The sequence below is a fragment of the Cotesia glomerata genome, linkage group LG6, assembly GCF_020080835.1.
Source record: "Cotesia glomerata isolate CgM1 linkage group LG6, MPM_Cglom_v2.3, whole genome shotgun sequence".
Lineage (NCBI taxonomy): Eukaryota > Metazoa > Arthropoda > Insecta > Hymenoptera > Braconidae > Cotesia > Cotesia glomerata.
The window spans coordinates 1443472-1458817 of NC_058163.1; the positions used below are offsets into that span (position 1 = coordinate 1443472).

General features: G+C 28.7%; 2 protein-coding genes across 3 annotated transcripts in view; both read left to right on the forward strand.

Moving 5' to 3' along the window:
• The first annotated feature begins 5128 nt into the window (after nt 1-5128).
• On the forward strand, nt 5129-11220 carry LOC123266819 (transcription termination factor 3, mitochondrial). 2 transcript variants are annotated; one of them, XM_044731260.1, is made up of 4 exons: nt 5129-5342; nt 7296-7673; nt 8412-8767; nt 10925-11220. In XM_044731260.1, exons 1-4 carry the CDS (start codon nt 5239-5241, stop codon nt 11200-11202), a joined length of 1116 nt encoding a protein of 371 aa, XP_044587195.1. In that variant the 5' UTR covers nt 5129-5238; the 3' UTR covers nt 11203-11220. The 2 variants fall into 2 exon arrangements, with proteins under 2 accessions (XP_044587195.1, XP_044587196.1); XM_044731261.1 differs by having other exon boundaries at nt 5131-5334; nt 7294-7673; nt 10925-11218.
• Nucleotides 11221-11717: 497 nt separating this feature from the next.
• The window catches only part of LOC123266820 (TATA-box-binding protein), a 5811-nt gene continuing 2182 nt past the window's right edge, over nt 11718-15346 (forward strand). Inside the window, exons 1-2 of the mRNA XM_044731262.1 lie at nt 11718-12359; nt 12620-12786. Coding sequence (XP_044587197.1) covers nt 12078-12359; nt 12620-12786 — 449 coding nt within the window. The 5' untranslated portion in view covers nt 11718-12077. The remainder of the gene's footprint in view (nt 12360-12619; nt 12787-15346) is intronic.

Below are 15346 nucleotides of genomic sequence, written 5' to 3' on the forward strand. Positions count from 1 at the left end.
TTGGAACTCCAAGTGCAATTAATGTTCTTGCAATGTTCAGGTTAGTTCCATTAGTTCCATTAGTTCCGCAGCGGTGCACTGCTAAGTGCAAAACTGTTCCGTTGGTTGTTCCCTCTAGCGACACCTTCCGGGATATTAAATAGTTAAATAGTTCCTCGTCCCAGTTCCAGATGGCGATTTCGAGTAGTGTCGGGCTCATCAGTGGCAGGTGCGTCATCTTGAAATTGGCGTTCAGGTTTGTTAAAACTCCCTTTGATTCCAGTTTTTGCACTAGAGACTTGGTTATTTTTTCTACTGGGATTATAAATCCTTCTTTCTGCATTTTTTAGGGTTTATTTTAGTATTATAATTTTTTTTTTATTTTTTTTTAGACACTTTTTAGGTTAAATTAATCTTTACACTACTGTTTCTCACTTAACTATGAAAGTTTGTTGTGAATTCTCAACTTAAATAGTCTTCAAATCTATTATCTGGGTTAGAATTTTAAATTCTTTAATGAGTTTTTAATTATTTTTAAGATTAGTTACTAGTTTTAAGGTTGAAAATAAAATTGAGAAGTATTGCAAGGTAGGTTACAAATTTTGAATGTAAAATTATTGATGATTCATATTGAAGATTATAAAGTGAAAATTTTTTTTAGAAATTACTTATAATAGTATAATTGTCTGGAGTTTCAAAGTAAGCCCCTGAAGAATTTTTGTTATTATTTTGGTAAGAATGCCAATCGTATTTGTTATGGCACGCCGTTTTACTATTAAATAGAAGGAAAAAAATGATCTTAAAATTAACAACTAGAAGGAAAAATGCACATTTTATGTTAAAACATAATCAAATATAATAGATTAATTTTATGTTTATGCTTATATTTTTTAAGGAATAATTATTATGTCGGGGCATAACAATATATCAAAGAATTAAAATTCTGAGTTGAGCTGATGACATAAAGAATATTTTTATTAAGTGTCATGATAATTAAAAATAAGAGTTTAATAATTATGTGAGGACATAATTTTAACTAACAATTTTTTTTATGTAGTGACATAAATTAAGGGGCTAGGGGTAGTCAGAGACACGAAAAAATGAGAATTTTCAGTAATTTTTTTTTGCTATTAAATCATGTTATTTTACAAAAGTAATAATATGGCATTATTGCACAATGTTTTGACTTGAAGTCACGAAAATTTGGAAAAAAAAAATTTATAATTTCCAAAGTTATAGCTGTTTGTGTTGTCCCAGTTCCAAAAAAAGGTCCTTGCGGTGACTATCATAAGTCCTTGGAGATTCATCAAAAATCAATCGGATAGAAAAAATTAGTTTTATAAATAGATTATCTTGGGCCTGATCGAAGCTTTTTTTTTTTTAAAAAAAATTAACAAAATGGCGGCTTTAGGAAATTTTTTTCTAGATTTTCGGGAAAAAATCAACAGTTAATTGGTCATAAAAAATCGAAATTTTTGAAAAAAAAAAAAAAAATCCTTCGATCAGGCCCGAGTTTATTACGTATTCTAAAAGCTGTATAAATTTCATTAAAATCTACCAAGCGGTTTTCGAGTTACAGTTATCACCAGCTCAAAAAACATAGTTTTGAGAAAAACGCATTTAAAGTTTCACATTAGATTTATGTACAGTAATACGCTCTTTGTTATTTGTTGAATAACTCGAAAAGTAATTATCGGATTAACTTCAAATTTTCAGAGAATATTTTTAAGATATTATACTTAGAGAAAATGGAAAAAGAAAAATCGATTTTTTGAAAATCCTGACTACTCCTAACCCCTTAAATTGGCTCCTGTAGATTTATATTTTTGGAGTAATTATTTATAACATTTTAATTTCTTTTAATCTAAAATTTAATACAAATAAGAATTAAAATTATTTACATAATAGTAATTCAGAATTACTATTATGTACATAATAAAAATGTTACAATTAAAATTATGTACATAATGGAAATGTTTGAATTAACATTATGTATTAATAATTGATATCAATTGAGATAATATCAATTGCTTGATATCATTATGTTACAAGATCATTTTTATTTATCATTATTATTTTATTTACTTTTAGGATGAAAAATTTTAATTAAATTTATGTTACTAGATAATTAAAATTCGTTATCGGTATAATTAATTATGGTGGGACATAATAAATATTGTCTGAATTTTAGTTATGTTGTGTCATAAATTTTTTCCAAGTATTCATTATCATTTCACTTTTTACTAAATTCTATGAATTTTTATTATCATCAACCATAATAAAAAATTTTGCAAAGATTTTTAAACTGTTTTAAATAAAATTAATCCATTTTTTTATGCAGATACATCATTTTAATATTTTTTGTTATGTTATTCAAAATTATTTATAATTATGTCACAAGATAATAAAAATGTTTTTATTTTTTCAAAAGGATGATTCCTAATCATTATAATTATGTCGTAACATCATTATATTTCTTGTATTTTTGTATCTCTCCCTATGCATAAGCATTTAATTTTATATATGTCGATACATAAAATAATTATATTTTTATTATGTCAGTACATAAAAAAAATTCACTCAAAAAATTCTTTTTCAAATTAAAAATAAATTTCTTTTTTTTATGTTCTGCAAAAATGTTACCTGATTAAATAGTAAAACGGCGTGCCATAATTTGTAAAAGAATTTTGTATTTGTTTCAGGTAAAATTGTTGTTTTTTTTTTAATAAGTTTTGGATTTGGAGCGTCAAATTTTATTATTTAATAGAAATTTTCTTTGAAATTTTAGTTTTTAAAATATTTGCTCGGTAAAATTTTTAGAACTTAGATATATATTCACAGTTATGGAGACTTAATGTTTGTTTAGGACCGATAAGATACATGTTGAAATTTATGATACTGTAATTAGCAAGGGTTTCTTAGAATTTTATGGTTGAGGCTATTTCAAGATAATTATAGTATTATTATTTAGAAATATAAGAAGCACTTTTTAGTGTTTAAAATTAAATAATTCTATTAGTGTTGCAAATTTTTATGTTTAAAATTTTTTATCAAATTTTTACATCTGAATTTTTTTCACTATAAAATTATTAAAAAAAATTAGGAAAACGGTTGACCCTGAAGGCCATCCCTGCAACTTCCCGCTAATTCCATACTTAGGCGCTTAAAATTGCACCAATGACGTTTTTGAGCTCTTCGAGCTCAAAATATACAATTTATGGGTTGTTTTGAGCTCTCCAAGCTCAAAGAGATTGCTTTCCTATGCTTTTGAGCTCTTCGAGCTCAAAAGTCTGATAGGGATTTGATGACACTATTTTTTGAATTTTTAAACCGCAATAACTTTTGAATGAATAAACCGATTTTCGGGCGGTTGGCAGCATTCAACGCAGTTTTTTAAGCCTCACAAAGAATCTCAAATTTTGAATTGATCGCGCTAGAAATTTCGGAGTTATTCCGAAAAAACACTTTTTTCGGTTTTCTTTCGTTCACGATATCTCTCGAACGAATCAACCGATTTTGACCAGACTGGTGGCGATCGACGTGGTTTTTTGAGGTTAAGAGCTGATTAGTTTTTGGAATTGAACCATCAAGCCCTTTGAAAGTTATTCCAAAAAAACCACATTTGAAAAAAATTTTTTTTTTCAGTTTTTTGAAGATTTCTCAAAATCTATTGATCTGAATCGATCCAAATAGTTTTCAAAATATAAGTTTGGTCACGCCCTTTCGAATGGCACCAACCGCGATGAAATCGGTCAAGCCGTTCAAAAGTTATAAGCGGTTCACATACTTTCACATACTTTCACATAATTTCACATACTTTCACACACACATACAGACACCGTGACAACCTCGCGGGGATAGTCAGATAAGCTTCCTTTTAACGTCGAGATCTGATGAAAACTCGGTTTTTGCAAAACGGGGAGAAAACAATAACTTCCCGATTTTTGAAAATCTTCGATTTTCTTAGCGGGAAGTTAAAAATTAGGAGAACGGTTGACCCTGAAGGCCATCCCTGCAACTTCCCGCTAATTCCATACTTAGGCGCTTAAAATTGCACCAATGACGTTTTTATGCTCTCCAAGCTTAAAGAGATTGTTTTCCTATGCTTTTGAGCTCTTCGAGCTCAAAAGTCTGATAGGGATTTGATGACACTATTTTTTGAATTTGTAAACCGTAATAACTTTTGAATGAATAAACCGATTTTCACGCGGTTGGCAGCATTCGACGCATTTTTTCAAGCCTCACGAAGAATCTCAAATTTTCAATTGATCGCGCTGGAAATTTCGGAGTTATTCCGAAAAAACACTTTTTTCGGTTTTCTTTCGTTCACGATATCTCTCGAACGAATCAACCGATTTTGACCGGACTGGTGGCGATCGACGTGGTTTTTTGAGGTTAAGAGCTGATTAGTTTTTGGAATTGAACCATCAAGCCGTTTAAAAGTTATTCCAAAAAAACCACATTTGAAAAAATTTTTTTTTTTCAGTTTTTGAAGATTTCTCAAAATCTATTGATCTGAATCGGTCCAAATAGTTTTCAAAATCTAAGTTTGGTCAAGCCCTTTCGAATGACATCAACCGCGATGAAATCGGTCAAGCCGTTCAAAAGTTATAAGCGGTTCACATACTTTCACATACTTTCACATACTTTCACATACTTTCACACATACATACAGACGCCGTGACAACCTCGCGGGGATAGTCAGGGAAGCTTCCTGTGACCTTCAAACGTCGAGATCTGATGAAAACTCGGTTTTTGCAAAACGATGTGAAAACAATAACTTCCCGATTTTTGAAAATCTTCGATTTTCGTAGCGGGAAGTTAAAAATTTTTTTTAATTAAAAAATTTCCTACCTGTCATAATTTGTCCTTAATAAAAAACAATAATTTTGATAATAATAATTTTTTTGTTTGTATTTTTATTATTTTATCATTAATTGTAAAAAATAATAATTGTTTTTTTTTTTCCAGGTTTTCTATTTTACCTACAGATTACCCGCGACATTTAATAATTTTTATTTACTAAATTTATTTTATTGAAAAAATTATTTAAAAAAAATTTTCATTCATAAAAAGCTTGAAAAACTATAAGATCAATTAATAAAAAATATTTGTTTAGTTATAACTAAATAAATAAATTTAAAAAAAATATTAAAAATGTCAGCTGACTTCAGTACTATCCACCATAACCTAAAAACCACAACAAATCACAATTAACAAGTTTGTGTCTAAAAAATAATTTTTGAAAAAATTATTAAAATGACAGCTTGTATAAAAAATTTGTCATACTTAAAATTAAAGTCAATATTGACATCTTTAAAGCAAGTGCCACCACAAATAAGAAACCTGTCAGCTGTAAGTACACGTGCCAAATGTCTAACACTGAAATTAGCAGACACTTGACAATTTTTTAATTTTTTTACAATTTTCACATGTCAATTGTTTTTTTAATATTATTTTTTTTTGCACTAGGGTAAGTGTGGGTATTACTGCAGTTTTTTTCGTAAGTCTCACTTCGAAAGCATTTTTATAAAATTTTCTCAAGATAATAATAACTTTTTTTTTTTAAACAAAAGTTTGACTTATTATTAACCCAAAATAAAATCAACAATGAGAGAAACAAATATTTTCGTTAAATAATAAACATTTAAAAAGAAGTCTAAATGTAAGTATTACTGCAGGTCTTAAAGTAGCTTGCTCCTATTACTGCGTGTCCATTACTGCAACTGATCCAGTTACTGCGTACCTATTACTGCAGAACGGCTATATTTTAGGATTTACTTAAAAATGAAGAAAAAATTATCAAAAAGAAAATTTATTAGTTTAATGTAATAACAAAAATTCTTCATAATCTAAATAATAAGTAACACAGCCTTAACGTATTATTAATTGACCAGAATTCCTAAATTTTAATTGATGTAATCTTACAATCTACTGATTATTGCTTTCCTGGACTTGCCTCGACTTCTTATTTTTTTGTTTATTAACTTTTGATTTTTTATTAATTCTATCCATAGTTTATTTTTCACCTTGAGACAACTTGATTCACGCACTTATTTAGAGATTAGAATAGCCGTGTTTACGTCCGCAGTAATAGGTACAGACATATACAAATAGAGGCGCTTCTATTACTGCAGTCGACTGAGAAAATTGCAGTAATACACGCACATGCGGTTTTTCGGTACCAATTACTGCATGCTTAATTAAATAAATTTTACTGATCAAAATGTAATTTTTATTTATTATTTGATTCTAAAAAGGGTTATCTAACTTCTAAATGTAAAAAATATATTAATTAGGTCATTTATATAAAGAAAAAGACTTTTTACGACCACCTCTTTTTACACTGAAACTCTAAAAAAGATAAAATTATTCACTTCTCTAACTACTTAATGTTTATTAATCAATAACAAATTGAATAATTGTCATACTTATAAAACAACTATGCAGTTATTTTCCGGAAGGTTTAAATTAACAGAAATAATTTTTTTTTAATCAAAAAAGTCATAACCCATTTATTGATAATTAAAAGAAGAAAATCTGCAGTAATACCTACACCTGCAGTAATACCCACACTTACCCTAATTTATTTCATAAAAAAATTCTAAAAATTATTAAATATCTGTTAGTTTAATTTTTATTTATTTTTCTTGAAAAATAAACAAGGTGTAAAAAATAATTTTTCTGCCCTCCAGGCGGAAAGTGGCAACTTTCGGCCCGCTGCGCTAAACGAAATTACCGCTTTCCGCCTCTGTCGGACAGAAAAATAGTATACAAACCTATGGCAGGAAAATAATAAATATCTCAGATCACATATATGTCGACCTCGGCTTCGCCTCGGGCAACATATATGTGTTCTGGAGACATTTCTCATTTTCTTGCCACAGGTGTGTAATATACTATTATTTATAATTTTTGAGAAATCTCGGAAATATATTTTTTAAATAATTTTTTTTGTGATAAATTAATTTGTTAAAAAATTATTAGATGTCTTTCAATTTAAGTATCATTAAACTGTTTATCTATAATGAAAATTAAGTAAGCCGACATCTAAAAATTTTTAGAATTTTTTTGTATTGAAAAAATTATTATAAAAAAATAAAAGAAAAATTTCATTTGTAAAAAACTTGAAAAACTGAAAGTGCAATTTTTTTTAAATATTTTTTTGTTATAATTTAATTATTGAAAAAAAAATTAAAAAATTAAAAACGTCGGCTAACTTTATTATTATTTATCTAAATATTTTTCTAGTAGAATCTTTTTTAATCACTTTGAGCCATTTCGAATCTTTTCAAATTTGTTTTTTTTAATCAGGTACCTTCACTGGAATTAAATCACACTGACCCTGTAAAGCCCGTCACTACTGACATAAACCTGGTCGAGTACCCGGAGATTGATGAGGATGAATATTTATCTGATAAAGTAGTCTCCAAGATGATGATCCCCCGTGCGTTGGACCCTAGTACAGAAGACTTGTCTTACTTGGCACCGGAGCTCAAGCCGACGTTCAATTTCGCGGCTTACGCGAACCAGTCGCCGACTATTCAAGAGCTTGTTAAGCTCGGGGTCCAGCTGTGGCGGATAGAAGCTAACCAGGAGAGCATGGCGTGTATTTTAAAGAGAAATTTTGAGGATATGAAGCCTTATATTCAGTTCTTGCACGACTGCGGAGTTCCTCCGGAAGAAATTGGCAGGTAGATAATTTTAATAACTTTTTTTTAATAAATAAAATTAGATAAAAAAATTGACATGTAGAAATTTTATGCAATTTTTTAAAAATAATTTTTTTAAACAAATTTTTTTGTTAAAAAAAATTAAAAAACTGTCAAGTGACTGCTAAATTAATTTAGCATTTATTTAATCATTAAAAAAAAATTTATAACAAATAAACTGACAAAAAAAATTGACAAATTTTAAAAAATAAAAAATGCAATTTTTAAATAAAATTAAAAACTGTCAAGTGACTGCTAAATTAATTTAGCATTTATTTAATCATTAAAAAAAAATTTATAACAAATAAACTGACAAAAAAAATTGACAAATTTTAAAAAATAAAAAATGCAATTTTTTTAAAATAATTTTTTTGTAAAAAAAAATTAAAAAATTGTCGTGAAAGCTAAATTTAATAAAAATTACTTTAGCATTTATTTAATCATTTAAAAAATTTTATAACAAATAAATTGTGGCAAAAAAAACTGGCCAAAATTAAAAAAAATGAAATTTTTTTTTAATTATTTTTTTAAACAAATTTTTTTGTTAAAAAAAATTAAAAAATTGTCAAGTGACATCTAACTTTAATGACAATACTAAAAATAACAATTTTCGATTTTTTAAATCATTAAAGAACATTTTAAAAAAATTGCACTTAAAAATAAATATATAAATAAAAATTTCAAAATTTTTTAGTTAAAAAAATTAACAATAATTTTCAGATTCATCACCAAGAATCCAAGAATTTTCGAGCAGGATATGGACGACCTCAAGACCCGGATCAGATACCTCAGAGCTCATAATTTTAGCCGGGATAATATTGCAAGGATTGTGACAGCTCATCCGCCATGGCTCAGCTTTCCTACTAAATTTATTGACAAGAGGCTCGGGTTTTTCCAGAGGGAGTTCAAGCTCACTGGAGAGCAAGTAAGGTTTGTCACCTTGAGGAAGCCCGCTTTGATCACTTTCAAGGGCCACCAGTTAAGGGAGAATATCTTTTGTGTCAGAGAACAAATGGGATTCTATCCTGGCGAGATGAAGGCTATTTTGTTGAACAAGCCTGCTGTTTATACAACAGGTAAAATTTTATTTTTTTTAACTTCCCGCTAAGAAAATCGAAGATTTTCAAAAATCGGGAAGTTATAGTTTTTACCCCGTTTTGCAAAAATCGAGTTTTCATCAGATCTCGACGTTTGAAGGTCACAGGAAGCTTCCCTGACTATCCCCGCGAGGTTGTCACCATGTCTGTGTGTGTGTGTGTGTGTGTTCAGAACGTACTAAACGGCGTTTTAAAGAGTTCCCTCAAACTTAGATTTCCTGAGAATTTGAACCGATTCGGACCGATAAATTTTGAAAAATCTCAAAAAAAATAAGAAAAAAATCATTTTTGAAAGTGGTTTTTTTGGAATAATTTTTAAACGGCTCTATCGATCAACCTCAAAAACTAATCCGCACTTAAGCTTGAAAAACCACGCCGATCGTCGCTAATCCGGTCAAAATCGGTTGATTCGTTCGAGAGATATTCTGAGCAAGGTCTCGTGACGTTGTCAAAATTATCTGGCAACGCAGGTAAGCTCAAAGATTCGGGGACTAGACTAGACAGACGAACGAACGAGACTCTTGTAAAGGGGGATAAGTGTTATGGCTCAAACAGGTCTTACGGCTGTACCTCCCCGCATGGGCCCCGCTGGTAACTGGTCGGGTTGTCATTATATTACCGATCAGGCTAACGCAGTCGTTGAATGGGTTGATACAGTTAACTGAGTACGAGGACAGATTGACATTAAATTCAACTCAATTCACATCTGTCCTATGATAGCGTAAATGCTTGAGGGCAGGGTTTTTCCTTGCCGGCAAACTTGGCTGTGTATTTCCTATGTGAGGGTAGGATAGATATACGTCCGTGTATAGCTCTTTTGAGCCCAGGAAACGGCCTCTTCGGAGGTAGGCGAAAGCCTCGCCATATATTCTCGTTCGAGAGATATCGTGAACGAAAGAAAACCGAAAAAAGTGTTTTTTTGACATAACTTCGTCATTTCTTCTCGGATCGTTTTTGATGATATAGAATAATTTCAGAGCTTAAAAACCGCGTCGATCGCCGCCAAAAACGTGGAAGTCGGTTGATTGGTTCTAGAGATATCCTCGATAAAATATTTGGAAGCAAGTGTTTTTTTAACATAACTCTGACATTTTTTGGAATAACTTTTATACGGCTGCACTGATCGATTTCAAAAACTAATCAGCTATTAGCATGAAAAAATTACGTCGATCGCCGTCAAGCCGGTCAAAATTGGTCAATTCGTTCAAGAAATATCATAAACGAAAGAAAACCAAAAATAGTATATTACACACCTAGGGAAGTAAAGTAAGAAATGTCTCAGATCACATGTAATTGTTGGCCGAGGCGAAGCCGAGGTCAACAAACATGTGATCTGAGGCTTTCTTATTTACTTCCCGTGGAGTGTATACTATTTTTTTGTCCGACGAAGGCGGAAAGCGGCAACTTAGTTTAGCGCAGCGGGACGAAAGTTGTCACTTTCCGCCCGGAGGGCAAAAAAAGTGTTTTTTTTTGGAATTACTTCAAATTTCCTAGTTTTATCAATTCAAACTTAAAGATTCTTCGTGAAACTAAAAAAATTACGTCAAATACTGCCAACCGCGTGAAAATCGGTTGATTCATTCAAAAGTTATTACGGTTTAAAAATTTAAAAAATATTGTTCTATGATACTTCTATCAGAATTTTGAGCTCGAAGAGCTCAAAAACATGATTAGTGCAGTTTTATGCACCTAGGTATGGAATTAGCGGGAAGTTGCACGGATGGCCTTCAGGATCTACCGTTTTTCTAATTTTTTTTTATTATATTTAAGTATGAAAATTAAATTATCTGACTGGAAAATTTTTGTAAATTTTTTTGTTAAAAAAAATTATTTAAAAAAAAATTTTGATACGAAGAAAATTGAAAAATTCTAAATGAAATTAAAAAAAAATTTTTTCTACTAATTTAAAAAATCAAAAATTGTCAAATTTCTGTTAATTTTAGTATTGTCATTAAAGTTAGCAGTCACTTGATAATTTTTTTTAATGAAAAAATTTGTTCTAAAAAATTGCATTTTTTATTTTTAAAAAATTTTTTTGTCACTATTTGTTATAAAATTCTTTATAATTATTAAATATATGCCAAATTAATTTTAATTTACGTAGTAATAATTAAAAATTCTTTTTTATTTTTTCAGAACGAAGACTTACATTGCCAAACTTCGAGTATGTCCACAATGAAATGATGATCTCCCATGACATCATCGCACAGATGCCAATAATCCTAAGAACTACTGTAGATAGAATCAAAAGTCGACATTTATTCCTCAAAGCGCTTAAACGTGACCAGTATGACCCGACAAAACCACTTTATGTATCGCTTGATGATATTGCTAGTCCTACGGACTATGTTTTTTGTTATAAATCTGCTAGAGCTTCTATTGAACTCTATGATATGTTTTTAAGATCTTTATAAATTTCCAAAGAATTTAAAATGTAATCATTAATTTTTATAATACTTAAGTCAGCTGATTAATAATTTTTTTCAGCTTTAATTTTTAATTTAAAATTTATTATAAATAAAAAAATTTGTCTAATGATTTATTTAAAAAATTTTATTAAATTTTTAATTTAATTTAATTTAAATGACATTAAATTTAGCTATCATTTAACAATTTTTATAATTTTCCTTAATAAATAAATTATAGCAAAAAAAAATTATTAAAAAAATGCAGTTGTAGAAATTTTAATAAAATAAAAATGCAATTTTTTTTAAATAATTTTTTCGAACAAATTTTTATCAAAAATTGTCAAGTAACAGCTAAATTAAATGTCATTTAATTGAATTTAAATTAAATTTTAAAAAATTTTTTATTTTGTTAGAGATTTTTTTCTGAAATAATTATTATTATTATTTTATTTTTATTAATTAATTAAATTAAAATTAAAAAAAATTTGAAATTTAAATTTTCCCGCTAAAATATAAAAATTAATTTTGGCGCCCTCTGTACTTTAAATATGGCGTCTGAATAAATAACGTTTGGCGGTCGTCAGAGTTTGTCAATAAAAATAAAGAAACAAATTAAATAAATTAAATTTAAAAAATAAAAAAAAGTTTATGAATAAAACAATATGTAATTCATAATTAGTAATTTGTTTTAATTAACAAACAATAATGTACTCGTAATAATCAGTGAGAGTAAAAAACCAAGTGAACTACAAAACTAACCTAAAAACTAAATCGGCTTTTAAAAACAGAGACTAAAATAATAAAATTAATTAATTTAATTTAATTAGATAAATAAATATATTTTTTTTATAAATAAACAATCTAAATATTAAGTGAAAAAAATGGATCAAATGCTACCAAGTCCAGGGTTCTCGATCCCCAGCATCGGGACACCTTTGCACCAGCTAGAGGAAGACCAGCAGATTCTTCCAAACGCACTCCAGCAGCAGCAGCAGCCGTCTTCGTCACAGCAGTCACAGTACCCGCTGCAGCAGCTTCACTCGATGAGTCCCAACCTAGGGAGCGGGATGTTCCCAATGTCTACTCCGCAGAAGACGATGCATACTTATGCGCCTACTCCAGCGTTCGCTACTCCTCAGAGTATGATGACACCCCAGACTCCAGTGAGTATTAATGACATTAAAGTTATTTTTTAATTTTTTTTTAACAAATAAATTTATTCAAAAAATAATTTTTAAAAAAATTGAATTTTTAATTTTTGAAAATTTTTCCATGTCAATATTTTTTATAATTTTTTTTTCCATAATTTATTTGTTAAAAAAATTACTAAATATTTGCTAAATTAATTTTCATGAGTATTTTTTTAATTTAATTATTTATAATTTATTTAATAAAATTAATTATTCAATTTTTAAATTTTTAGCAACACATGATGTCGCCAGCAGTGCAACCGGCGAGTCATCTAGCTCCTACTGGATCTCCAGCTCCAGGAATAGGCTCTACTGGACCCATGACTCCTGGATCAGCTATGACTCCAGGGTCTGCTGTTAATCCAGCGTCAGCTGATCCAGGAATTTTACCACAATTACAGTTAGTATTTTATATTTTTTTTTTTTGACAGTTGATTTTTAACTTCCCGCTAAGAAAATCGAAGATTTTAAAAAATCGGGAAGTTATTGTTTTCACCCCGTTTTGCAAAAATCGAGTTTTCATCAGATCTCGACGTTTGAAGGTCACAGGAAGCTTCCCTGACTATCCCCGCAAGGTTGTCACGATGTGTGTGTGTGTGTGTGTGTGTGTGAGAAAGTATGTGAACCGCTTATAACTTTTGAACGGCTTGACCGATTTCATCGCGGTTGGTGCCATTCGAAAGGGCTTGACTAAACTTAGATTTTGAAAACTATTTGGATTGATTCAGATCAATAGATTTTGAGAAATCTTCAAAAAACTGAAAAAAAAATTTTTTTCAAATGTGGTTTTTTTGGAATAACTTTTAAACGGCTTAAAAGTTCAATTCCAAGAACTAATCAGCTCTTAACTTCAAAAAACCACGTCGATCGCCATCAGTCCGGTCAAAATCGGTTGATTCGTTCGAGAGATATCGAGAACGAAAGAAAACCGAAAAAAGTGTTTTTTCGGAATAACTCCAAAATTCCTAGCGCGATCAATTTAAAATTTAAGATTCTTTGTGAGGCTTAAAAAACTGCGTCGAATGCTTCTAACCGCGTAAAAATCGGTTTATTCATTCAAAAGTTATTGTGCTTTAAAAATTCAAAAAATAGTATCATCAAATCTCTATCAGACTTTTGAGCTCGAAGAGCTTTAAAGCATAAGAAAGTAATCTCTTTGAGCTAGGAGAGCTCAAAATAACTCATAAATTGTATTTTTGAGCTCTTCGAGCTCAAAAACGTCAATGGTGCAATTTTAAGCGCCTAAGTATGGAATTAGCGGGAAGTTGCAGGGATGGCCTTTAGGGTCAACCGTTTTCCTAATTTTTTTTTTTTTTTTTTTAATATGAAATTTTTAATAGAATAATAGAATACTTCTAAGGTAAAAGACCCAATACCGGAACGACGGAGGGTACATGACTGGTTTTTATTACTTAGAAAATATTCAAATGGTTCATTAGTAATAATAATTCATCCAATCATATAGAATAAACATGTAGTTACAGGAAAATAATTAAATTTATCAATTGTGTCGAATTTAATATTAAAAAAAACATGTTTTTTGAAAAAGTCTAAAAGACCCAGTATCGGAACACCTTAAATGCCTAGTCCCAATACCGGAATATGGTTGACCCAATACCGGAACGATAAATAAAACTTATTTTTTTAATCTAATGAGTCCGCTTTTCGTAAGCTGGATTAATTAAATAATTAATTAACAAATCATAATACTTTATGTGAATTTTTCTGAATTTATTAAACTAATTTATAAAATGTTATCTTCGACTTAACTTTCGGCATCCTACTACTACCTATAAAAAATTAAGCTGTTAATTCAGAACTCAAATGACATGTATGCATAGTGAAACTAACAATAATTATTTAATATTAAAAAATCAAATTTTTACTAAAAATCAAAAAAAAAAAATAAACGATCCGAGGTTATACTTGACGACACTTATGTAAAAAAGAAAATTTTAAAACAGAAATTTGCTTTTGTTCTTCAAGTTAAAATTTACGAATATTTGAAACAATTTTTATAATAAAATTACTTTCTGTATTAATTGTTATTTCACAAAAAATTTTGTTGTTGTGCTTGTTGTAAACAATCAACACAGTATATATCGTAAATGTCAATAAATAATATCAATATGGCTGACTGTTCCGATACTGGGTATTAGCTCATTTCGGGTGTACCAATAGACGAACAGTATATTTTAAATAACAATAGGGTCTATTTTGTATTATCAATTAATTGCATCGAATTCTTAGTATTTGTATTAATACATAAAAAAAAAAATTTTAGTGAAAAGTATTTCCATTAGGTTTCTATGAGCTTAAGATCATCGAGTGATTTCTTAGCAAAACCATTAAGAGACCTTGATAAGTCAGAAATCTAAGACTAGTGACATCATTAACATTTTTTTTTAATATTTCCAATATAATTTAAAGTTTCATTCATATTTTATTATGTAAAAAAAAGATTGAGGTTTCTAATAAAGAAAAGTTTGTTTAATTTGATTGAGTACGAGATAAAATATAAAATAATGATTGTCAAATCGTTCCGGTATTGGGTCTTTTACCTTATTAATAATGGAATTTTAATAGATTAATGGAATTTTTTTATTAAGAAAAAAATTTTAATAATTTAACAAAACTTTTTATTAATTATGAAATTTTCATTAATTGTTTAAAATTTCTATTAATAATAGAATTTAAATGGATTAATGGAATTTTTCTATTAATCCATTAAAGTTTTATTGAATTCATAAGAAATTTTATTGATAGCAAAATTTTGACGGATTAATACAAATTTCCATTAATAATGGAATTTCAATGGATAAATAAAAATTTATATTATTAATAGAATTTTATTTTATTATTAATAGAATTTTATTCTATTATTAATAGAATTTTCTGTTAGCACTAATATTTTAATGGATCAATACAAATTTCCATTAATAATAGAATTCAAATAAATC